The sequence below is a fragment of the Macrobrachium rosenbergii genome, chromosome 10, assembly GCF_040412425.1.
Source record: "Macrobrachium rosenbergii isolate ZJJX-2024 chromosome 10, ASM4041242v1, whole genome shotgun sequence".
NCBI lineage: Eukaryota > Metazoa > Arthropoda > Malacostraca > Decapoda > Palaemonidae > Macrobrachium > Macrobrachium rosenbergii.
Genome location: NC_089750.1, coordinates 52,855,920 through 52,882,832, shown reverse-complemented (window position 1 = coordinate 52,882,832; position 26,913 = coordinate 52,855,920). Strand labels below are relative to the sequence as shown.

General features: G+C 35.9%; 1 protein-coding gene across 2 annotated transcripts in view; it reads right to left on the bottom strand.

Annotated features, from left to right (window-relative positions):
* The window catches only part of LOC136842633 (rifampicin phosphotransferase-like), a 487,544-nt gene that overhangs the window by 24,940 nt on the left and 435,691 nt on the right, over positions 1-26,913 (bottom strand). For both annotated transcript variants that reach the window (XM_067110251.1, XM_067110250.1), the window contains 13 exons: positions 25,196-25,312; positions 20,811-20,935; positions 20,264-20,414; positions 19,377-19,569; positions 18,984-19,129; positions 17,596-17,697; positions 17,206-17,367; positions 16,541-16,688; positions 14,645-14,762; positions 13,464-13,615; positions 9,858-9,985; positions 8,973-9,138; positions 6,683-6,850 (listed from right to left, as the gene is read on the bottom strand). In XM_067110251.1, the coding sequence (XP_066966352.1) occupies positions 6,683-6,850; positions 8,973-9,138; positions 9,858-9,985; positions 13,464-13,615; positions 14,645-14,762; positions 16,541-16,688; positions 17,206-17,367; positions 17,596-17,697; positions 18,984-19,129; positions 19,377-19,569; positions 20,264-20,414; positions 20,811-20,935; positions 25,196-25,312 (1,876 nt within the window). The remainder of the gene's footprint in view (positions 1-6,682; positions 6,851-8,972; positions 9,139-9,857; positions 9,986-13,463; positions 13,616-14,644; positions 14,763-16,540; positions 16,689-17,205; positions 17,368-17,595; positions 17,698-18,983; positions 19,130-19,376; positions 19,570-20,263; positions 20,415-20,810; positions 20,936-25,195; positions 25,313-26,913) is intronic.

The window sequence follows — 26,913 nt, the reverse complement described above, 5'->3', positions numbered from 1 at the left end:
GCCATTTTTTGGATGGTACAACCTCCTTCATATCTTTCATCCATGCCCCTTGGCACCTGTCGAGCCAAGAGATGGTCCTCAACGCCCTTCCCAATATCACTTCGTGGTTCATCATTTCCCCACTAGTGAATTTAGAGCTGACTTGGTGAGGACTATCCAACGGTACGTTGCCCGAAAGTTGGTAGTTCGCCGCATTCACATTCCTGGGAAGGGAGTTGGCCTCTTCCTGGACATAGTACTTGGCTTGGCAGGGAAAAAGGTTGAGGCAGCAAATTTTGGGACCTGGCAGAGGCTGAGAGCCTTGCTCCCCCGCTACTAGGCTGTCCAATTCCTTTATAATGCTTGCCACCAATGGAGACCAAGGTGGTAGATGGTTTGTTTTGCCTCTGGGATGCTATCCGACATATGGGGTAGTTTTCAGGGGCCACATTCTCTGGTTCTGGAAGGTCCAATTTTCTATGGATGTTGAGGATAAAGTCTGAGAAGCTACTCTCCTCATCTGGCAGATCCAGAAGTGAGGACCTCATCCCTTCCTCTGAGTATGTGACACCTACCCAATTTGATGGCCCTGGTATCTCCAGGTCTCCGTTCCGTTCCACTGGGTGGACGTCCAGTCCCCGACGTTGCAAGGAGGCTAAGTTGGATATGGCACCATGCCCACTGTCCCATCCTGGTGATCGTTGTCTGGGACCATAATGGGAAGCATGGGAACCTGCTCTGTTGTGGCCGCCTTTGGTGTAGCACCGTTCCTGAGACGTGTCTCCCAAACCCGAAAGGCGACATTTTCCTGACTTCCTGTCGGTACACCATCTCTGTGATTGGTGTCAGGAACGGTGTTGGGAGGGATGATGCTCTGCTCTGTCCCGCTCTTGCCTCAAGGAAGCAAACTTCTGTGATGCACTTCTAGATCGCTATCGGGAAGTCCTCCTGGACGGGTAATGAGAAGAATGGCTCTTTCAATGATGCTGGTGACCCTGTTCCAATGTGGCTGAGTAGCATGAGCCGCTCCTCCTAGAGTGGCTCCTTCACAGTGATGAGCTACACCTGGTACGACTGCAATCTGATGACGAGATAGTGACAATAAAGAACAACCCTCTCCAAGATCGATATGATGAAATATATTTTATTGTATGGAGGAGATGTCTGACTACGTAGAGGGGATCTCCATTTCTCCCGGCTGTGTGAACGGTGCTTCCATTCTTCTACTTACTGATCACCAATCGGTTGGAAAGGACTATAGCAAGGTCTAAAGATTTTCTAAATTTTTCATGTTAAAAACATATGTAATGCTTGAAAAAATAGTATAGGAAAACACACCTTACAAAAATTTTCACTGTTGTGTACAATAAATTTCTGACGATAAATCACAGGTCTATGATGTATCCTATGAACAATGTATGTGCAATTTTTCACACATGCATTGCTTAAAAACAACAATGTATTTAGATACATTACTTAGAAATTATTATGGGATTAAGAGTAAACAATTGTTTAAAAAAGAAATACCAGTCATTCAACACACACATTAGCTAGAACTTGAAAACATTCTTTTATAGCCTCTTTACTTCGTTCCATATTTTTTTTTTTGAAGAAATTATTTCTCTGTTTAATATTCTTATTCTAAAGAAACCTTCGACAATGAACGAAATATGTGACAGGATCAAAAGGTAAATAAGTAAAATTTGACATTTCTACAGCTGACTTTTGGACAGTTCCTTTTCCAACTCATAGTCCTCTTTCACCATGCTAGCATGTAAATATTTTTCCATTGTTTTCAGTTATTCATAAAATTATTTAGAGGGCTTCGTTAATTTTCATCACCTCTGTTTATTATACCTTTCCATGAGTTATCTTCTAATGGCAAATATGACCCAAGATATGGATATTTTGGAAATATATGGGCAATAAATCCGCCGAAATATTCATCGTCAGCCTCTTGCAAACTTTCAGTAAAGCTATTTTCTTTTTCTTCTGCACCGAAATTCTCTGGTAAACAAAAGATTATGGCCGAGATACTTAATTCACGCTGTAGTGACTTATCATCATTACTATGGTAAGAAGTTTGCATATCAAGCAAAGAATGGAATGTGCCAGCTGTTAGTTATGTCCTTTGCAATTGTTGTCTGCGTTATATTTTGATCCCAGGGGAGAACTGTCTTTCCCTAAAAGATAACGTCTAATTCTTTGCTTCACCGCAATTGTCGATGGGTGGTGAAAGCAAGCTCCCATCTATCGTAGGCATGCAAAGAAAAGCTCAAGTCCATCTTAATTCAGTCTGTATGTTTTTATACATGATATATCGAATTTGTCTTTTACAGTTTGTAGCAATTTGGGCAAAGACTGTGATGTAATTAAAAATCCCTTTTGAAAAGGGTAAAGACCTTTACTTCCCAGAACCTTCACTGATTTTGCTATTTCTACCATACGTTTAAGAATTTCGCCTTGGTTTGACATGTTCAACTCATATGCATTCCTGGATATTTTTTGTCCTATGGCACTTGTTTCCACGCATCTTGGAAAGCTGTGAAAAGTTACTCCTTCTTTCGTTTTACCTTACTGGAAGAACACCCGAAAATAGCACAATAACGAAGCACTTTATGTATAGGTACAGGTACTGTAAGCAATAAAAGTGAATGTTATACAATGGACAGTTTCAGTTTACCAGTTTAGCAGAATGAATATATGGAAGAGCTTCGCACTGAACACAAGACTCTCTGACGTTATAATCCGACCCAGTGTTTACCCATGGCCATAGTTTACCTCCCCAGGAAAGGGCACGTTTGGGTCGCTGGTGGGTTGACTTTGGACTATAGGGTGATTCCAGCCTGCTGATCTTTCCTGAACTCCCGCTCGGTTCTCCTGACTTTGTCTCGCCGCTATTCCGAAAGTCTTTCTTGAGGACCTGCCAAAGAGTTTGCCAAAACCAGGTCTGATTTCTTCTTAGTGGGAAGCAAAGAGAGAGGAAAAATATCCTTACCGGTCGTGACAGGTAATGGAAAAGAAGTGTGTAGTGGCACTGTGGCAACGACAGTGGGGGAGAAAGAAGGAATGGGGAAGGTTCTCTGGAGATAAGGGTGGTCTTCTTCATCCTCCCCCTTTCGTACTTTCCCCACTAGGGAGATGGCCATGATATGCATTCTCCACATGAGGCCTCACAGGATCATTCCTGACCCACCACATGTGATGCACACAGAATGGGAATGAACGCCTATAGGTGATGTAAATTTTTCGCAGGGTTTGTCCTTGCCCATGCAACGTTGCACTTCTGGTTTCCCATTCTCTTCCATCACCACGGGAAGAAAGAGAAAGCTCACTAACACTTGGGTGTGGGGAAAAAAGACATGAACACGTGCGATCACGTGGGTACTGAACAAGCACTTTCCCCGAATCTGGATAGATCTCACAGAACAACAAAAAAATATTTGTAATTACCGCAGCAAGAGAGAGAAAAGCCACTAACAAAAAAGACACGATTGTGTGCGGTCATGTGGGTACTGAACAAGCACTTTCCCTGAACCCAGAAAGATCTCACAGACTGACACAAAATCTGTTTAATTACGTTGTAAAAAACTCGGGTTGGAATCCCCTAACAAAGAAAACAACACTAAACTATGCACTGTCCACGTATTTTGAGAACACACGTGGGAGACACTTGTAAGGATCGTACTGAGTGACATACTGGCTGGGTGTTATCTAGTTTATTGGTGGTTCCTTACTGAATGCATGTACAGAATCTTCGAAGTTGTTATTGGCTGGTGCGAGCCGCAAAGTAGTTTCTACACGCAGACAGGGCAAAGCAGAGATTATGTTTCGGACATCTGTGCTTGTGGACAGACAAACATATAGCGATTGTGAGAGATCTAATAAACGTACAATGACAAAACATATATCAATGGCAAGGCCAGGAAGTTCCACATACGGCCAATTGCATGAGATTCGAGACAGATTAATGAATACAATGCAGTAGTATAATAAATGTGAAATGGCGAGACGTTTGGCGTCTTCACAAACAGAAACATACATACAGTTTGACACAAGATTCGGTGGAACATTATTAGTACATGATTGGAATGCTTGCATGGCAATGCGCGTAGTGGTGATTGTACATAAATCTAGACAACAATGGTTAGGGAGAAACAGAAATATTGTATGGTATAAGTTGCGTTCCTTGAGATAGAGAAAACGGGATGCTTTGTCTTGCTTTTGTCTTGTCCCTCTGATGGATGACACACACACACATGCGCCTGAAAGACCATAATGCGGTCTCTTACACACTCGCTCCTTCACTCCTTTGTCCTGCACTCAGGAACAAAGACCATAGCCTAAAGAACAACAACGGCGATAATCACTACAGAATTGAAGATAACACTAAAAACGGTAAACAGGGAGTATGTACTCCCAATTACACAGAATAGAGGGAAACTAAAATGAATGCAAAACGAGAGAGATGAATTGGAAAACGTGAATGCGAGTTTGGCTGTGAAGACTGGCAGAGGAGGATGGCGTCAGGTCACCGCACGTAACCCAAGTAGTGTTAGGATTTTGTTTTTCAGAGAAGAGTCGAGAACAGCCAAAGCTAGGTAAGCGTGGAGTACTCCATATATGAAAGAGTAGGTTCGTATACACGTCGAAACATGAGCGATTTGCCAAAAGCAGCTGAAGACTAGACCAGAATAATGAAAATCTACACACAAATGAACCAGAAGGGTGGGAGAAATACAAATTATTTTTTTACAATAAAATACCTATGGGAGAAGCATCATCCAAAAAAGACTACATTAGACTAAAATATCTGTGAACCATTAGACAGAGTACCATGACAAGGAAGCAGATGAGCACTGCAAGAGCCAAGAATACCATAATACATCGATCTCAAGAGAAGACAGTGGGCAGGAATATCGCAAAATTTTGAGATAAATGTTGGTGTCTATAAAGCATCTATGATAATGCAGTAAAGCAAAATATACGTTTGGCGTTATAGTACACTATAACTGGAAGACTGGAAGCTGAGAATATACATATAAATTCGGAGCCTTAATTTATGCAGAACTACTGGTATTTTGGTATGCAGATAAGGATGTGTGTTTTTTATTGGTAAGAATAGGCTGACCTTAAGTGAGATGACCAGAAGTGCTTCTGTTGATTTGTGAAGGTTTGCTGGGTGTATCACGTAAGAAAGAAAGCAAATGAGTCAGCTAAACCCCTTTAAAGTCTAAGGTGGCCTGGAATTTATGAGGTTTCTTATTCAGGTCCTTGGTAGTGAACCATTTCGACCCAACAGATAGTGTCACATGTGATACTCAGGATTGCAAAATAAATGGGACTGTATAAGAGGCGCTTGATGTCTGAACTGTAACACAGCATGTATGAACTCAAAAGAAACAATTAAATTACTGGCAAATGAGAGTATCCAATTAATAACAAGAGCACAAAAATTTCTGACAAGAGTTAAAGACCTGTACTACTCTCTACAGAGTCTGGGCATTTTCAAAGAAACTGGAGATAAACTAGTGTAACTGCAAGATACTAAGATTCTTGCATAGAGTGCGTTGGGAAAGGGGAGGGATCATAATAAATGGAAAGGCTGAGGATAGATACTGTGTCTGGAGACTTTAAAATAGCATGAGATCTAAAAGAGTGAGGTGGTTTGGACATGTGATGGGTAGGGAAGACGAGTAATTAGCCAGAAAATTAGTAGACATCAAAGCAGGACTAAAATCAGTATTGAGGCTCATGAAACCCCCTAGACAGCACATAAAGAAAGACTTGGTACAAATGGCAACTGGGCAGAACGTGCACAAGAAATCTGTTTTATATATAAACACACTGGGGATAAATCTAATATACAGATGAACATTCACAGCTAATTGCAAAGAAGCAAAAAAAGTTAACGTAAAGTAACTTCATCTGCAAAGGGCTATTACGTATATCAGGATATCAATTTCATTCATATAGCTGATATTCAAGTTGTTAACTTCGCACGAAGCTCCCAATACGTTACCAATAATTTTAGCAATTAAAAATAATATGTGTTGTTGGTGTTTACTGATATAATAGTTAAGTGAACATGAAAGCAAACTTTAAAAACTATCTTTATTACCATATGCTAAACAAAATATAAATATTTATCCTTGGTATTGGTAAAAACATTTCAGTAATTTCTAATCTTTGCAAGTTCAAGAACTAATGAATAAGGCCTTTATTATTCTGACTTATGTCATATAATAAAATGACGGAAATCCTTTGAAATTCCTTCACTGTGAAACACTGCAAAGAGCAGATGAATGCTAGTGAGTAATTTTTAGAAAATAAATTTCAATACAAATGTGAAAAACATAATACAAAATTTTCTTCGTGTTTAAATCATCAAAAACTTTCGTGATATTTGCCTCCAAGCTCACCTATGGATTGTTTTGAATTAATATGCTCTCTTTTTACTGAGAATTCACAGCCGAGGTGAAACACAACGAAGTTGAATTTGAAGTTTTTTTTTCTACACAATAAAGTAATATATAAACTCTAGTTTGTGTGTCAAGCTAGATTTCATCGTCTTATCTCCCAGCATGACGTGCAGCACCACACGACTGAAGAACTTACAGTAATTCACAAAAGATATTTTCAATTCGCAAAGTCACAGCATTATATCATTCTAGAAAGAACAGGAACCGACAAGCATACTTACATACAACATAGTTAGCATACGGAGCATAGTATAGAAATGATTTGAATATCCAAATCGTTCGACTGCCGTCTGCCTGAAATCCTGGGTTATGACGGGGCGCCCGTGAACTGCTATGTCCCCTGCTTCCAATCCCAAGTTTTTATCTCGGGTGTGGATTCTGTACATAGTCTGCAATGTGAACGGCAAACATTCAGTGAGACCTTTGCTTGTGATTTACTTAAGGGACAAGTAACAAGCGAAAAATAAATTAAGAGTCAGTCATTCAATCATCAAGTTACTGCATCAATGAAGACACCGTGAGGGTTCACGCGCTCGTTCTGGTACCAAGCCTGGACAAGAGCAGCTTGGTATAGAGTTAACCGACGTGTCTGGTCCAATAACCACGACTGAATTCTGCAACATATTTTAACAATACGGTGCATGAGGAATTCACTTATATTATGTCTGGCAGATAGCACAGTAAATAAGTAAATAATCAATCAAGTTTAGGTAAATCATTAAATAATTAATTTATCTTAAGGAAATAATTAAGTAAGTAAATAAGTAGGTAATAACTGAAGAATAAGCACACCATCAACTGAAATGGTCATCTCTTGGAAATGAAATGACCACAAAGATTATTGTCAACAAGATTATTTAAAGGACGACTTGAGTAAGTAGAAATGCCTGAATTCCTAGACTAACTGATTAGGTAAACTGGTACCCACGGTAAAGCTAAAATAATGAAATACAGGAATATACTCTAAAAAAAAAAAAAAAAAAAAAAAAATGGCGGCCACACAAATCATCAGGTTTTGTACTAATGAAAATGTCATTTTTTTATGAAGTGACATGCATAAAATATAAAAACTCAAGTGCACACTCACATTAAATGATAAGTTTTAGATAAAAATCAATAAATATGTAAACCTTGATTACAGCCAAATTACACATTGTCCCAAGTGTACTGTATCTTTTTTCTATTCCTTCATATTATTCCCTTCTTCGTTCATTCTGTATATCCTTTTTTTATACAAAATTGTTACTGTAAGCCATGTGTCAAGATAAGTTACAATTTGTTGCGAGATAAACAATTTTGGGGGAAAGCACGAGTAACGAAGAGCCCCGTCGTTTAGGAAGGACATCTATCAAGTAGCATTAGATTAACTGAGTGATATAGCAGTCAGGGTATCATCTCGATGCCCTCAGTATAACCCATTATAGGCCCGTCAGAGCTGCATTTAGTCATTTAAGGAAACCTCAAAGAATGAAGGATTCCACCCCTCTTCTTTTCTCTCCCTACAGGTCTAACGACAGGCAGATGACAAGGTCATCCAAATTCTTGTTGTTCGATTCATGATATCACCGTTATATCATGACAATGATCACTGCAAATACGGACTGCGTGTCGACAAGGCCCTGTTCTTTACTCAAACCAAGAAGAAACCAGCAACACCATTTCCAAACAGCACCACCTTCCAAATATCACATTTTTGTTGTTGATGTTGTAAGATAAAAGTATTTTAATTTTCCCTTCTTCTGAACTTTAACCACTCAGAAGCAATCATTGAATTTGATCTCTGAATTTCAACAAATTTTTGCATACTTGTGAATGTAATTTTGAGGGTAAAAAGTAAAACTTAAATGACGTTACAAAAGTAATTCATGAATGTCTCTTCGTCTACGACGAAGAGACTCAGCAGTGTTAAGGTAAGCTAGAATAAGCAACTGTATTGCTTACTGTTCAAATTTATAAGCTGATTATGTTGATCTGTTCTCAGTGCCATGGTTGAAGGGCACTCGAATCATCGAAGGTAAACCTATTGCATCTACAGTGAATCAAGAGTTTAAGAGGTTTCTTTTTATACAAGTCTTTGTATGAGACATTTTACATGAATACTGCTACCATCATAAAATGGGAATGGCTGATGAACATTTGCGTATGATATGCATCAGAATTTATGTAAGTCGTCAAGTTAGACTACAAAGAAACTTGACTACTTTTGAACCTTATAAGCTTCCGATTTCATGGAGAAGCCTTTAAAGCTGTGGATGTTACATGAGAATGAAGTAATTATATCTTAAAGTTAATGAATTGAATAAATGTATTTTTTTGAAGATCTGTAAGTGTAGTTTTGTTCTTTCATAGAATTTCCTGTTTACACAAAGCAATGCTATCGTACTGTAACAAAACAATAATTCCAGTCATCATTTCACACGCATTTATAATATGCAATGCTGTCTACAGTACACTCATGCTCACAAAACACATCCACACAAACTGATGAATCAACGCTTTCCATAAACCAACCTCGAGCATATTAAGAAATATGTGCATGCCGATCTTGGGACAAAGGCGGATGTTGTGAGGATCGTAAGTGAACGATTCGAAGGTAATGTTCTGCTGGAACGGAATCTCCAAGAAGGGAATCATGACGGAGGAGGTGAGAGGCGAAATGGCTCCGGTCAGCACTTCTCTGCTCAGAAAAACGAAAGTAAAATGTTGGGTAATAGTTCCTGGGTCAATAATTGAGCACTGTAATTTTACTGGTACTAAAACGTTTCATGTTCAAAAGAGATACATGGTCATTCTAAAGGTCTTCAGAGTTTCCTGTTCAACACACAAGAATGGCAATTTCAGAACCATTAAAAAGTTTCCTGGTCAAAATAAATAAATGGTCAACGTACAGGTCGGTCTTATCAATGAATGGCCACTTTCTAAGTCTTAAAACACTTCTTGTTTAAAAGAGAAGCATAGTCATTTCACAGGTCTTACAAAGTTTCCTGTTCGAAACAATGATCCCTTAAGAGGTCATGAAAAGTTTTCTCCTCATATTACAGGTCTTGAAAAAATTCGCGTTCAACACGGTCTTAAATAAAAAGTAACACATACATAACATTATCTTCCTCATTTACAGGTTAGCTATTTAAAAGTTTATTTTTCAAAAGAAGTCCTGCCGTTTTACATGTGATAATCAATCCAGGTTTGAACATTATGTTGAATGCGTATGTTTCCTTAAAATATGAAGATTAAAAATCGCCTAACTCTATGTTCTGTTCAAGGAAAGTAAGAATTCCTATGAATATTATTACTTAATATTCAACTAATGTAATTTGAATCAACAATTACTTCACACATTACTTCTCTTTTCCCCTTTCATGCAAATATCAATTGCCTTTACTGCACTTGACTTACCCTACGTTGGCTTTTGTAAGCAGTTCATGGTCTGTGAGTAATCCGGTATCTTGCTCATGGATCAACTCAAAGTCTGTCCATGTATCAAGATTGGTGACTGGACGGGCTTGGAGAAGGTACACAGTATCCTAAGACCACAAAAAGAACAGGAAAAGTAAATCAATAACTAAATATACATTGTATGTAGGCATACAGATCACAGAAACACATATGCACATACTGTACACATATATATAATATATATATATATATATATATATATATATATATATATATATATATATATATATATATATATATATATATATATATATATATATATATATATATATATATATATATATATATATATATATATATATATATATATATATATATATATATATATATATATATATATATATATATATATATATATATTTTTTGTGTTATAATATAAAATCATTCTACAAGTGCAATATGTATCTCTGTGAAAATTTTGATGTTTTGCTTGCAGATTCCTCATTTGTTGTAATAATACGATTTTAAAATGTCTTCTCTCACAGATAAATTGTGTATCATATAATCTTAAAATGTTCTGATGTGTTTTTCCATTTGTTTAGTATATTAAAATGAATTCTTAGCCTGTTGTGGAGAGAGAGGGTAGATTCTTATCGCTTAGCGTTTCCCGCTATATTTACACAAGTGTTTGGTGTGAAGGAAGTCGCGTTTGGAGGAAGGCAAAGAGCCCTCTAGACTTATCTGACGAGTTTGACAGCTAGCGGCGAATTGCCTCTTATGCGTTTATCTTGTGTGCCTACCCATGGTTATTAGCTGTGTCTGTGCTTATTCTTTTTCGTAAACTGAGAAAGAGAGAATGAGGAACAGAGAGAGTTGAAGTTGACATGCTGACAGCTGACCAAGAATTTGGTCCAAAATACCTTTTTCTGCTTAACCCTGAACAGGAAATGTCCATCATAGAGATAAGAGCTCTGTCATATTTCCTTCTGAGCCTTAGAGTCCCTGTATGTATACCATATATGTATACCTGTATGTATAATGTATGTACACTTTATGTATCATGTATTCTGGGAGGGTTTAAAGATAAAAGTGCAGAGCTGATCCAGAGTCACTCAGTCAGGAACAGGGGCTGCTGGCAATAGGTCCTATCTCTTTCTCTCTCTCTCAAATACCATTCATGTATAAGGGTGTTATACTGATTGCTTTCATATTTGTAAAAGTTTTGTTAAATTCACCCAAGAAGTGGGTTCATTTTGTAAAAGGTGATCTAAAGTGTTTATGTTGTGCAAGCATTGTGTAAAGTGTATGATGGAGTATCACCTAAAGAAAGGTAATGTGATGGTTAAGAGTTAAAGTGATGTTCTAGGTGAAAGAGAATTATTATTTTGATAAGAGATGAATAGTATCTCTTATTTTGAGTACTAATGTGTTTTGCTACTAATTATATATCATTGTGTATGTCATTGTGACTTGGCAGTGTTGTCTTGGAGAGAGTCATAGAAAGACGTGGGTTAAACCTTTTTTAAAAAGTAAAGGTAATCTTTTGAAAGATTGATATAATCTTTAGACATATTTTTGTCTTAGACGTGGCTGTTGCATATTTCATTCTTATATGTCTGTGCTATCATATTACTCTAATTTTATAATTAGTGGTTTACAAAGTTTTATGCTGGTGATTACTTAGCATTTTGTTAATGCATACTAATTATTGAGATATCAGAAAGTATTTATGTGGATTCCAGTCAGTAATATTTTGGTGAACATTCGTGTTGAGTGTAATTAATCAGGTATATGTTTAAAACCTGAGTGATAGTTAATGGTTTGAATCTTACTTAACTAAATTGCTTTCTTAATAAATTAAAATTTTGTGAATTAAACTTGATCAAGAAATACTTAAATCTTACACTGTTATCAATTAATAGTGAATCTTTTTGAGATTGTGAACTCTGCATATAACGTTTGAACTTAGAAATAAACCTGTTTGTTTAAAGTTTTAAAAAGCACAGCGTTTCATTTTTGACTACCAGTAATTAGAGTAATTAATGAATGTGTACAAGGTAAGTGATATATCTGTTTGTTCACCTGAGACTTATCTAGGTAAAATAGAACCAGAGAAACAGTTATAGTGTTTATTGAAGTGATGCCCATTTTCCACTAGTCTGTTTATAACTTGTTAATTGTTACCTCACCCATAACTTGATAAAGTTACGTTGATTTTCTCAAGTGATAAGTAAGTTTTATGGGATCACTGTACCTTTAGAGTATTCAGTCTTAATATATTTGTTATGAGGTTTCAAGTATCTGGTCGAAGTGAGGTAACTTTTTGGTATTATTATTTGTGTAATAACCAGGTGCTTGATCACTTCGTGACAATATATATATATATATATATATATATATATATATATATATATATATATATATATATATTATATATATATATATATATATATATATATATATATATATATATATATATATATATATATTATATATATATATATATATATATATATATATATATATATATATATATACATATATATGTGTGTGTGTGTGTGTATGTGTATGTATGTATACCACTTCTAGAGTGCATCTAATGTAAGGATTGGAAGATGAGAAATATGGAAACATGAAATTGGTACAAAGGTTGCCATACAGGGAAAAGATGAATCTGAGTGGATTGGTCACATGGAGAAAATGGAGAACACATGCTGACAAAAATTATATAATCTAGATCAGTTAAGAGGAAGGTGAGAAAGATCTAGAAGTGTCTCCTGCACTGAAAACCACTCACTCTCTCTCTCTCTCTCTTTTATATATATATATATATATATATATATATATATATATATATATATATATATATATATATATATATATATATTATATATATATACACACACATGCCAGGAGGTAATTCTGGGTTTTCCTTTTCTTTCCTGAACTATTCCAGATTATACGATTTTGTCAACATAGTGTCCTCCATTCTCTCCACAAGACCAAACCACTCAGGTGTAACTTTTCCCTTATGCTAACCTTCGTACCACTTTCTGTCTTTCCACATGTCATACTATTATATATATATATATATATATATATATATATATATATATATATATATATATATATATATGTATATATATGTATATATATATATATATATATATATATATATATATATATATATATATATATATATATATATATAAATAGGGCTATATATATGTGTATACACATATAGATAAATATATCAAAAAGCATAGTTAAGTAAGTCATGAGAAAAATATTCTTAGTAATAAATATAAATCGTAAGGCAAATGTCAAGAGAAAATACAGTTAAACTGGAGGCATGAGTTAAAAACGCAAGGAGAAACGGAATAAAGAAGTGAATAGCTTTCAAGAATAAAGTAAGATAAATGGAAACCTGTCAAAGTAAAAATGAAATAGCTAATGTGCAATAAGGTGACTCCACAGTTAATTTTTATTAATCTATTAAGAATGAAATTACGGAAGAGCAATCATTGATAATGAGACCTAAGAGAAAACCATAATTTTTTCAGAGCTATAAATATAGATACCGCAAAAGACTCCCAATCAACGTACCTTGACAAGAGCGAATTCGATGTCTCTCGGGGAACCGTAAGCTTCTTGCAAATAGAGAGCGATTTCGGCGAGACGGAGAGCATTTTCATTCGAAAGACACACCTGTTCTCTGTCTCTCTCCTCTACAGGTACTTCCGTCGTCCCTCCAATTTCTGAAGGAGTGGAGAAATCGAATAACTGAGTTTTTGCAAGCACATACTGCAACATAATGAAGAGGCAAAAAAAAAAAAATGTTTTTGCCAACATAAATCGCAACAGAATATCTATTTGAGATTTCTGATGTATATCCCAATAGATTCCAACGAGTTTGGAAATGTTTCCGAGAAGGTGATGGGACTTCGCTATGGTTGTACTCTTCAACGGATGAAGTTTCGAACAGAAGAAATACATAATTATGTCGCAGGCAATCATGACTTGGTAACATTGCTAAGAAAAGCATTATCTCTAGACAGAGAACCACAGTGAGTATAGAGGCAATGCTTTTCTGAATTAGCTGTTGGTAATCCGTTGGTTAATTTCTTTCAGCCGTTTAACTAACGGAGACCCGGTCTTGTTTTTAGTACAATCTTTCCCCGTACAATTTCCGAGTTTAATAGGGGATATATTCCAGTTAAAGTGGATGCAGTCTTTATTTGCTTAAATCAACGGACAGGTTTCATGGCAAACAAATGGCAAATGAGACGTCACTACAGGCACAGAGGAAGGTCCTCAAGTCTTAAAGAGTTCAAAATGAAGGCCTATTTCAAGTTAGGGGAAATGGACACAGCAGAAGTTTCTGTATGTTTCCCATATTTTTCTGCAGCCCTATGTAAAAATGATCGAAATGAAATGGGGCCACTGCAACCAAACTTTTTGGCTTTATTACCCAAATTCTGTTTTAAAAATTCAGCGAATTTTATAGATATTGTGCTCGGTCCAACATCCGATAACCCTCTGGTACTTACCAGATTTCTCCGGTAAGTACAAAATATTTTTATTAGTTTTATCAGACTCGGACGAGTCTTTTGAGCAACAAAATCTGCTAAGGTAAGGTCTGTTAAATTGAGGTGCAAGTAACAGATTATAAAATATGGAAAACGATGAACTGTTTACTTACAAGTTTAAGTTGTTTGCAGACAAAATGAAAATCTTTTGAGAGATGTGGGAGCATTATATAAAAATGAAAGGACAGCCTTGCTTACCATTCACGACACACTTGGTCTTCTTCTCGCCTCTCGTGGTTGCTGCAACAGAGAGATCGTCCCTCCATGTTCTGTGGACAACTACTGTGTCGGGGTCAGACGAGGCAGACACTACACTCTGCAGGAAGAAATAAAGGAATTTCCATCTGTATACTTACAGAGTATTAATAAAACTAGGCAACTAATCAAAATTTCAGGAAGCATGTTAATCTATATATCTGGCATTGTTAGAAAATAATTCAAGATGAAAAAACAAGAATATGTAACTATAACAATTATGCAATAACAGAAATTCTTGCAGATGAGCTTTTTGAAAAATTTATATATATATATATATATATATATATATATAAATATATATTATATATATATAGGCTATATATATATATTATATATATATATATGTATAATTGATCTTCAAAAATATACGTACGTATAAATATGTATACATATATATACACACAAATATATATATATATATATATATATATATATATATATATATATATATATATTATATATATATATATATATATATATATATATATATATATATATATAATATATACATACATACATACATACATATATAAGGCATACAATGAACTTTCAACTTCTTGTATTTCAAATAAATATTGGAAGCGTCTTCTACTGAAAACCTTGAAATCCAGACATGAAATGAATGAAGAAATCGTTGTTTCAAATACGTTTCAAACCAGTACTAGAAACTGTCGATCACAACACTTTATCCAACCGTGTGCTACCAAGGTGAACACAATTTATCAGCCACTTCTTCATACATAAATATATGCATACATATATATACAGGCGCTGGTGTCTGGTATAATACATGTACATACACTACCGGGGTCTAAGCAATTACAGGTAGGGCAACCGAATCAAAGTCCTTCAAAAAGAAGGCATCGTGCTTACCCCATACAAATGGGAAAAAAGTACGTTAAAAGAAGATACATATATATATATATTTTCATGTATATATGTGTGTATGTATATTTATACAGTATATATATATATATATATTTTCATGTATATATATGTGTGTATGTATATTTATACAGTATATATATATATATATATATATATATATATATATATATATATATATATATATATATATATATATATATATATATATATATATATATATATATATATATATATATATAGTCTCACTGTGACAACTGGTAACGCAATGTTACCAATTATTGCTTTAGTTTTAAACTTAATTTTACATGAACCACGCAAATATAAAAAAAAGGCCCAGTTGAAGTTCATGAAAATTTTTCTAGGATGATTTGATTTGATTTATGAAGTTTAGGCTGTCAAGCAAAGCCTAGGGGCACTTCCGGCCATTCAGCGCTTATTACAGTGAAAAGAAGGAGGTGGAGTGGTAGGACATCAAGACAGAGGGATCCTGAAAAGAAGGGAAATGAAATACAAGGATCAAAACCCCACATTTGTAATGATACGTAGCAGTTACAGGTGCTGATTAGTAAGACTGAAAGAATGAAAGTAAAAAGTTAAGTATACCTTAGTTTTACCAGACCATTGAGCTGATTAACAGCTCTCCTAGAGAGGGCTGGCCCGAAGGATTAGACTTATTATTTTACGTGGCTAAGAACCAATTGGTTACCTAGCAACGGGACCTACAGCTTACTGTGGAATCCGAACCACATTATAGCGAGAAATTAATTTCTATCACCAGAAATAAATTCCTCTTATTCTTCATTGGCCGGTCGGAGATTCGAACGCGGGGCCAGCAGAGTGCTAGCTGAGAACGGAACCCACCCTCCCAATGAGGAACTGAATGAAGGTAAAGCAAAAGGCTAAAAGCAGAGGGGCAGGTATGATACAACAAACTCCTGGTTGACCTACTTCACCGAGACCATAGTTGGCTGTGATGGTGACGTTGGCCGGGTTTCCTGTCACGGGGTCTACCGTGAAAATGACGCCCGCAACGTCGGCTGGGACCATCTCCTGAACTACCACGCCCATCCCGCCGTTCACTGCCTGTCCTCTTTGCCTGTAAGTAAACAAAACGCTCAACTGTACTACATTTTGGCTACAATAGTTTCATTTAGCTAGAACACATGACTGTCCATACTCTAGATGAACTGTAGCGCGGAAAAATTGCTTCCCCAGCAACCTATAAGATGGGATATGAAGAAAAAGTAGCATATAAAGCTATCAGTAATAGTATGATAGCGAAAATTTATTGTAGCTACAAGAACAGGAGTAGCTGTTCATCCAACGACAATAAAAAACAACGTAATGATGTCACAGTATTTTGTAAGAGAACATTTAAACAAAATAGAAGTAAGATTTAGTCCTAAAACAGTACAATGTTTCTTTTTCTTAAGGGGCGGGCGGGGTGGGAAGCTCCGAAGAGTAAGGATATTGACTCTCAAATATCTTGAAAAGGTCAAAACAGTCCAAGCAGATGAAAATCTTTACGTGAAAATCTTGCCATTTGGTCAATAACAGTCAGTCTTCAACTAGGGGTATTCGTCGAAAAGATACAGGCACCAGTGAGAGCTAACCTTCGATATTCGACGCTCTGGAAAGTAAACTGCGAAGCCCAACACTTAGCAATCGCCTTCAGGATGTTATCGAGGCCTTCCACACCCAGAAAGGTTTCATTCTGACCTGCGGCTGAGGTCTCATCGCTATCCTCTGAGCATCCCGAGGACCTCACGGCAAACCTGAAACCAAGGTCATCGGAAAAGTCACTTGAGACAAAATCTTTACTTCTGTTAAAGATATTCGACCAGATAAGCAATAATTGTTCTCTAATTAATTTCAAAATAGGATATGCTAAAGCAGTAACTCTTTTTCTAAAGCAGTCAAGTAAACTTGAAAAATGAATCATAGTATTAATGTTCTTTTCTAATAATAACTCTCGCGAAGGAACATTCTGTCAAGTTTTTTACCTACGCCCTTTCAATCCTTCTTCAAACTCGTCCTCCAACGAATTTTTCAAAGCCTCTTGTACTTCTGAGCAAACAGGGGTGTTCTTGAATAGTTCAACGGCCCTGTCGAAGAGATCATTTAGTGGGTAAATGTAGAAATAAAAAATAAGCGTTGTCAAAACGAATTCTTGAAAAAGATTACCATATGAATCACAAAATGAAATGTAGATACTGAGTAAAAGTTGGGAATGCCTCTTGTACACTACTTTCTGAATAAGATTTGCTATATTGAAAGATTACAGCCACATAATGAACTGGAAAAATATTATATACAATCATACGCAATACTTCATAAGGAAAAAACTCTCAAAATGCTATCAGTAAACATGATGGAGACAGGTATAAAAAAAAATTATTTAATGTAAAGGTGTGCTTCTATTCAAACAAATCAGAAGTTCGTAAATCAAAAATCCTTAATCAAGATAGGATCAAAAATAAAAAACATATGCAAATTTAGGATTTGTCCATAAGCAAAGGGAAACATGAATCAAAGAGTGGGTAAACTAAGGGGGAAAAAATCAAGAGTAACAGCGAAGTTCAAACATTACTGAGTCGTACTAGAAAAGTGTAGGATCATCAGTTGGCACGAAAATGTAAGAAAGGATGTGTGACAAAATAGCAAGTAAACTACAGAGAGGGGTCACAAAGGAGAAAGGTTCATGAACATAAGAAAAACACGCAAACTAAGGATAGGGTTACAAACACGAGTTACATGAATATCACAGAAGCATAATCTAAGGAGAGTCACAAACAAGAAACTCAAACTTTTTAGAGCGAAACATAAACTAAGGAGGGCGCTATACACAAGAGATTCCTAAATAACAGCAAAAATCATGAGATTCCTAAGCTAAGGAAGAACGTACAAATGTATCTGTACACTATACACAACACTAAATACTAAAAAAGGATCAAATGCAATATTCATGAGAGAAAATAACAAGAGCTTCATAAACTAACGAGTAGCAAGTAAACTATGGAGCAGCAGCAAGCCAAGAACTTGAGAATTTCAGTAACAAACTGGATGGGCAAAGAACAAAATTGAATTAACTGAAGTTCACAAAAAATGAGATTCACAAACCAAGACCTATTACAGAAAAAAAGGAGCAGAAGACAAAAACTAGAAAGTAAAGCACAGAACCAAAGGAAATTGTCTTAATAAAATAAATGTCAAAAGTTTTGAAACTACATTGAGGTTAGAGAGAAACATAATATACGTCGGAGCAAAAGTAAAAACATGAAAGATTTTACCAGCAGCGCTACGAAACCGTATTTTCATAGGTTTGAGATTTATCCAGACATTTTCCCTGCGGTTGACTAAACCATCATGCAATATCAGTTAAAATGATTACCTGTTACATGCGTCTTTTATCTGTTGCTGAATAGAGGATCCAACAGCCTGTTCTAGAACTCTGACACCCTGCTGAAGTTCCGAGTGCCTACGAAGTTGCCTCTTCCACGCGCTGTCCGTCACCACAATCCCGTCAGGAACCTCAAACTGCCGGTTCAGGAATGGAAAGAGGTGTCACGATAACAAAAACAATAATAGTAAAATAAGGTAAATAGTGACAGCCTAAGAAACTTAGTTTGTTTTATGGAAAACTCAGAAGGTAGAAATCAACACCTCACGTAAACATAAAATTAAAATAAGAAAACATAAACCACCTTCCAACTTGAGGAACTATCAAAAACGATTTAAACAAAAATCTTCATGGCGTTCCTAAAAATAAGAAAACTGAACTCACAGGATGGTAGGACATGTCCTTGAGCAATGACAGTTGGCCCAGAGAAGCACCCTTGCCACCAGTGAGACAGGTAGCACGGCACAGGTAATCAGATATGTTCACAACATAGGGACCCGTTTCATCCACCTCCAACTGAGGCTCTATCAAAGGGGGCAGGCACTCTCTTTCTGGCACTGGACACAAATCGTTGAATCTGCACAATGAAGCAAACGCCATATATAAACATTCATGCTCCTGTTTAAGTAGTATTTCACGACAGCTGCTATCGTCGCATTTTCAAGGCTGCGTCTATTTAAAAACCATCTTAATAAAAATCACATCAGAAAGTCGAATCATACATAAATATATATTCTAGGCATCCATCCATGTTTTATTGTGATATTTCGTAAGATGGTTTTAAAATCATTACAGCCTTGAAAATTCGACGATAGCAGCTGTCGTGAATCGTTGGCATAATAAACCGTAGTATAATGTTATTTTTCCCTTTGCCTTAGAGACTGTATCCTGAGTCAAGACTCACCCTAAATGGATATTTACGTATACATATGCAGAGGCATGACATAAATCTTTGCAGAACACTATTTTAGTTTAAATAAATTTCTACTGTGCATCACGCAATGTATCAAGAGCTAGTTGGTAATTAATAAAAATATGCAATATCATTCAGGTTTCATTCTTCTAATTCATTTATACCCAAAAGACCAACCATAGTCTTATCAGGTGATGTTTTCTTTAAATAGAGGCATTATGGTTCAAATTAAAGAAAAATATTTTGTGACTATCGTACGACTAACATGTAACCAAAGTAATAAATTCAAACTCACAAAATAGTTAATAATAATTCATGCAACTGGGATATCTTCGCTACTTTTGCCCCAATCACTCACCTGTCTGAGAATATGGTGATGCCCCACCCATGGGTATGAGTTACAGCGACAGAGTTGAAGTTAATCTTATGGGTCAAGGACCAAGGATCCCCCGTATGCAAGGTAACACCCTGACCTAGATTGTGCCAGAGGTCATAATCTTTGCCACCAGCTGAAAAAAAAAAAAAACAGTGTATCAAGACGACCTGATATATCACAGGGCGTCTTTCTAATATATTTGATTCCTTTTGGCCAAGTCATAAACTCTTTTTTAAATATTTTATTTACAGTGTGATATCCAAGTTTGAAATAGGTGAAATGAAACATATTTATGAAGTTCAAACAGTTTCGAATGGGAAAGTCATGGATAAAGATTGACAAAAATACAATGTTGCAAATTCATTCAAATAACATCAAATGTCACAGTCAAATAAAACGTTACGTGATCAAACACAACCAAAGATAACGTTGCTAAAATCAGTGTCTGTCTGTTTCTCTCATTCAGTTCATAAAGCAAGATTCATTTTTTTTCTGTTTTCTCTTCATTAAAGCTCTAAGGATGTCTTACCACTGAATTTGACTAGAAGGTCGTGAGGTAGAACACCATCTTCAGCGACACTTGGGAGGTTCAGGTTTGTGGACGTAATGGGGTGGTACGTCCCTTTTGCTTTCTGCATGTAGCCCAACTGGTAACTGTTTGAAGAAGGCAGATACTTAGATTTTCTTCAAACCACTAATACCACCACCACCAAAAATAACGCTGCTACAACAGATAATAATAATAATAATAATAATAATAATAATAATAATAATAATAATAATAATAATAATAATAATAATAATAATAATAATAGTCCTATTAAGTATCAGAGCAGTCTTCCCTGAGGGAGATGCTAATATAGCCATGAAAAAACCAAAGGAAAAAGGCGACGTCAAAAGCGTGGGACTCCAGCCTCGCCACCTCAAGCAGGGGAGATTATAAAAATGGGTGAAATAAAGAGAAAAAGTTCGATATAACCTATCAAGAGACGGAGGCAAAGGGACTGATTTTGAGAATAAACTGATGATAAAATGACATACGCCGAAATGAGAAATATGGGGACTGCTGGACGCCGCAAAATGAACCTAGGACGAGGTAGTTTGCCATGCGTACATGGCTACTTATGAGGCATAGGAAAACTCACAGTCAGTCAAAATAGTACATGTAGATATCAGACAATGAGGACATCTTGCAACGAAAACCAAAAGAAAGAATTAATTAATTATTTGTTTTTTTTCTGGCGTCACAAATACTAAGGTTACTGACCCCGAAGAGAATGAAGATCTAAAGAAGAGGTAATGGCAAGATCCCCGGTTAGAATACGTCTGCTTCTACTCAATATTTAGAAAAGAACATGAAAGCAATATCCGAAAAGAGGGAAAAACGGATAAAATATATGGTTAAACGCAGGGTTGATGCCCTTAACTTGTTAAAGAAAATCATGCTTTCCTGAAACCATCAACAGACCTGAGCAGTCTGATGAAAGCGGAAATGGATCACCGTGGGACTACTTGAAGAAACAACGGAGTGAGTGAATGAGGTCAGGTTGAAGCCAAAGTATATCTTACCATTCACATGGGGTTTAGACAAAAAAAAAAAAAAATTTTGGCAGCAACTTTAAATACAATAATTTTTCCAAGGCGATTTATTCACGTAATTACAATGTAACTCTGATTAAAAAGGAAAAAGACGAACCGATATTATCACAATTAGAGCTAATCGTCAAAGCAGTGAATTCACGGTTCCGTTGATTTGTTTCTTCCCGCTAACGTAAAGCTTTCGCATTCTCTACCTGTTCCCGCGTTTCCCTACTCCTATCTTTAAAAGTGATGAAAGTAAAGCTTAACGAATACGTTAGGGACAAACGAATCAAGATTTTCCATTGGTTAGTAACAGAAGCTCTGCTAAAAAAAAAAAAAAAAAAAAAATTAACGATTGATGCCATCGTCACAGCCGGTAACGAAGAACAACAAAAATATTTCTCATACAGAAATATTTCTCATAAAAAGATATAAAAATGATAAGGATCCAATATTACATCAGTGATAGAGTCTTACGTAACTCTTGATGGACAAAGATAACTTGTTCGATATGTTTACGTGAATAATTCCGTTTCAAGCCACCTAGTTACCTACAATTACTTCGGTTACTACAAATATTGTGAAATCTGTTTAATATCAAACGAAAAACATACACCCTACTTTAACTCATTTTCATATCTAACCAAAAGAAATTCAAATGAGTTACGATATATATACATATATACCGCAACTCATTTGAATTTCTTTTGGTTAGGTATGAAAATGAGTTAAAGTAGGGTGTATGTTTTTCGTTTGATATTAAACAAATTTCACAAAATTTGTAGTAACCGAAGTAGTTGCATATACATATGCGTGTTTGCGAGTAACGCAGCTCTCTCTCTCTCTCTCTCTCTCTCTCTCTATGTGTATATATACATATATACTATGTGTATATATACATATATACACACACACACACACACACACACACACACACATATATATATATATATATATATATATATATATATATATATATATATATATATATATATATACATATATATTGTGTGTGTATGTCCATATATATTTACACATTTTTAGACATGATATATATGTGTATATCCTGTGTACACGTATGTAAATATATGCAGACATAAATACATCGTCATTAAAAATTACACATACTGGAAGAGACAAAAGGGAGTCTCGTGTGAATGAGAGATGCAGGACTAAGGAAAAAGTAGCGCTTGTAGTATAAAGATTTTCTTGTTTGACAATTGTCTGAGTAAGATTGTTACTGGATAAAAGAGTTGTTATTCAGAGTGTATGTGGTCCATGAATACATACATGAATGGAAGTGGAAGAGTGTTGTCAGGGAGAATCTGAATTGCTTGGCAGAGTTTGGAGAATCATGAAGGATGGTTATGCTACGAGATTTAAATGCAATTGTAAGTTACAAAGAAATTATGACATTAGCGGTAGGTGTCGAGTTCCTGGAGTGAATGAGGACTGAGAGAATCTTGTGGCTATGTGTTCTAAAAGGGAGCTGGGCGTTGGAAATACATAGTTTTCAAAGGAGGATATTTTGCAAGAATAATGGGGTAAGGGCAAACTGTGAGGGAACGAATGTGTTTAGATTAGGTGTTATTACAGAGATGACGGAAGAGTAAGTTTGTGGATACAATGGTGAGATGTGTTACTGGACATAAGTTGGTCCCAAGATAAAGCGAATTTAATCTTGAGGGGTATTTGAAGCTTAACATTTGAAAGTATTAAAAAGTCACGTGTTAATTAGTGACAAAACCAACTTAAACAGCCACATGTTACAGACTTAGCACTTAGCTCTCAAGGTGATGGATTGATTTCTTTCTAAGTATAGAACATTTATTCGACAGAAATATGCACATCCGAGTTAACAGCATTTTAAATCTCTTTTAAAATATGAATGGATAAGTCACTGTCATTCTTTATCATTCCCATAAGATGGGAAAGATGCACTTAGCACGTAAATTTCCCCTTAGGTGTAAGTTATTCTCAGGCTAAATAAATTCCTGGCTTAATATTTGAGAGTATAAAAAAGTCACGTGCGAATTAGTGACAAAACTAACACACATACACACATGTATATATATATATATAAATATATACTGTGTATATATATATATATATATATATATATATATATATATATATATATATATATATATATATATATATATATATATATATATACTGAAGTAAAGGGAAAAGCTATGCTTAGCTTACACGGAACTAGTAGACGTTTATGATAGAACTTATAGAGGCAATGTCCAGCTGAGGATGTACGGCACAGAAGATATGATGAGAGGTTAAAATATCTAGACAGGAGAGTAGTTGATTTGGTATAAAAGTGGGTCTGGCACGAGGGTGTATAATATCCATGGCTGTTTAACACCTTTATGGATGAAGTGATGTGAGAAGCCAAAGGGAGGAAATCAGACATAGATACAAAGTTCTGGATTAAGAATATGCTTCACGAATGGAGTGCATAATGGTAGATGTTGGAGGATGAAACAATATTAACTGGAGTAGCGAAGAGAAATTGCAGAAACTAGTGGAAGTTTAAAATTTGCAAGAGAAGATAGTTGAGAACAATCGTGAGAAAAACAAGGCTAAGAGCATGCAAAGAAACCAGGGAGTTGGAGGAGAATGGAAACAGCTGATCATCATATACGTATTGCGAAGCATAATCGATGATGTAGAACGAGAGAGGCAGGCTGAGCCACAGAACAGTTGAAACAAGGAAGGTAGCTTGTGCGTTGAAAAGACTGATAGACTCTCGCACTTATTATGGAAGGCAAGTTGGGAATGTATGAAAAGACTACTAATTCTCATTCATGGGAGTGAAGCGTGGATGACGAATGAACATGAAAGAAAAAAGCCTGAAGCTGTTGAGATGAATTAGTTGGGTGGTTTTATGGTGCCAGGAGTTCTGAAAGGGCGAGAAATGCAGATATGAAGAAGTGGTAAAAAAGGTTAGTGAGATTGAAGGGTGTTTAGTAGTGGTTTAGTCATGTAAGAATGAAGGATGACAGGTTGGTGAAAAGGGAGAGAGTGGACTCATAAAACGCTCGATTTATGGAGAGTGGACTCATAAAACGCTCGATTTATGGAGAGAAAGAGATACTAAAAAGGAGGGGCCTCCATATACCGAAAGAGCCAAAATGCATAAAAGATAGGAGGTGGATAACAGTCACAGGGGGGTTGTCATGTTGATGAAGAGTCTTCTGTTCAAGTGCATGAAGTGGGTAAAACGTTGGGAAAGTTTTCCACACATGAGGTTCATCCATAATTCAACAATTAAAGGATGAATCTGGAAGTAACCGTTATAATGGTTTAGAAAGTACTTACTGGGACATTTTGGTTCCATAGGAGCACGCCTGTACAGAGCAAACATCCCCATTCGTAAAATAGCTGAAGACTTCGATCGAACGATGGAAATTGGCGATGGCTTTGGTCAAACCCCATCTGGAAAAAAGAGAGAAAAAACTCTTTGGAATAATAAGTATAGCAACGCAGAGCTCCTTCCTTTATTAGATTAAGATGCCAATTCATGTGTTAATGGTTTCAGTCTTCTAGACTGAAATGCCGACAGCATTTCTTTGGCCGATTTCTACGCGTCACCGATTTTGTGGCTGAGTTGCAAACTCGAGAATCAACAAGTAGAACGGTCTTCATATTTAAGAGGTAGGTTTGTCATAGCCTAAAATAAATTTACCTCCATTACCTCTTCCCGTCTCGGTCTCGGGAAACAAAAAAGTCTTTCTTTATGCCCTCTTGAGAAATCTTAAATTTCTGTAGATTTTATAGCGTTTTCTTTTGAATGTTTCAGAGATAAATTTCTTGTATCATTAATGCTGGATACTTGCATTTATTAATTTTGAGAAACTAAATTCTTCTCTATGGTTAAAGGGAAATTTCACTTCATTATATTAAAATCAGAAGTTTTTCAATGCATTGTACAAGGAAAAAAATTGTTGCTGTACAGTTAAAATTCTTTTTCTTATTTCGCATTTACATCTTTTATGTTGTACTAATATTTTGCAACTTCTAAATTCCTTTTAGTAAGTGTTTGTTGGAAACGTTACTCAGATGTTTTCTCCTACAAAGATCGCACAGCCTTCCAGTTAAGTAAAATAATTTTAAATTGGACAGCTCTCGTCGTCTCCGTTTAAAATGAACCAATATTAACAGTAGTAGTAAGATTTTGCCCGTATTATCGTTATTTCAGTAGATGAAACCTATTCTCATGGAACAAGCACACGGGCCATTGACTTGAAATTCAAACTCCCAAAGAATATTGGTTTCAACCCCACACTGCAGCAGTAACTGATCATGATAAGAGCCAGTGATTTTTCATCGCCCTGGGGGAGACGCGAACCCGCGACATCTGAGTGGCATGCCACGACACTAACCCCTATACCAGCGGACCAGCATAATCTGTAATCTGTAAACCAATTGATTTCTGATCACGAATGTCGCCAGTCACTGTGAATCCCAATCATTATCTGACCTTCATCAGGTGGCATATCCTCTTCACCCAGGTAACGGAACTTACGGGTTTCGGGTAATGCTGATCATTATTCATTTCATCGGTCAATGAATCATCTTAGAGTGGTATAATCAGCACTTAAATCGGCATGTGATCCCTGATCATCGATACTGTCTCCTGAAAACTCTGCTCACTTACTGATGACTCTGTTACCTTCACTCAGAGACGCTGACAAACGTTTTACTCTCAAATACTCTGTTCCTGGATGGCATAAAGTTCAATGACCAAAGTGTTCAGTATGAAAACAGTTTTTGTATTTATTAACACCTTTGCAATTTTCGGTAAGGAAAATCCTGCTGTATATGTTTCTTTTTACATAGACTGTATATTTCTGATCGTCATTTCTGGCCAAAATAATAATTTTTTTATCTTGAAACAAACTGAACTTCCGTGTCACTGTTATCATGACTCATTTTGTAGGGAGTTTTTCCTATTTATGATGACTGCTATAAAAAAAAGTTGCTGCATTGTCAAAGGGCGCAGCTCAGCATCATGTAGCTATTGTGACAGTGGCAAG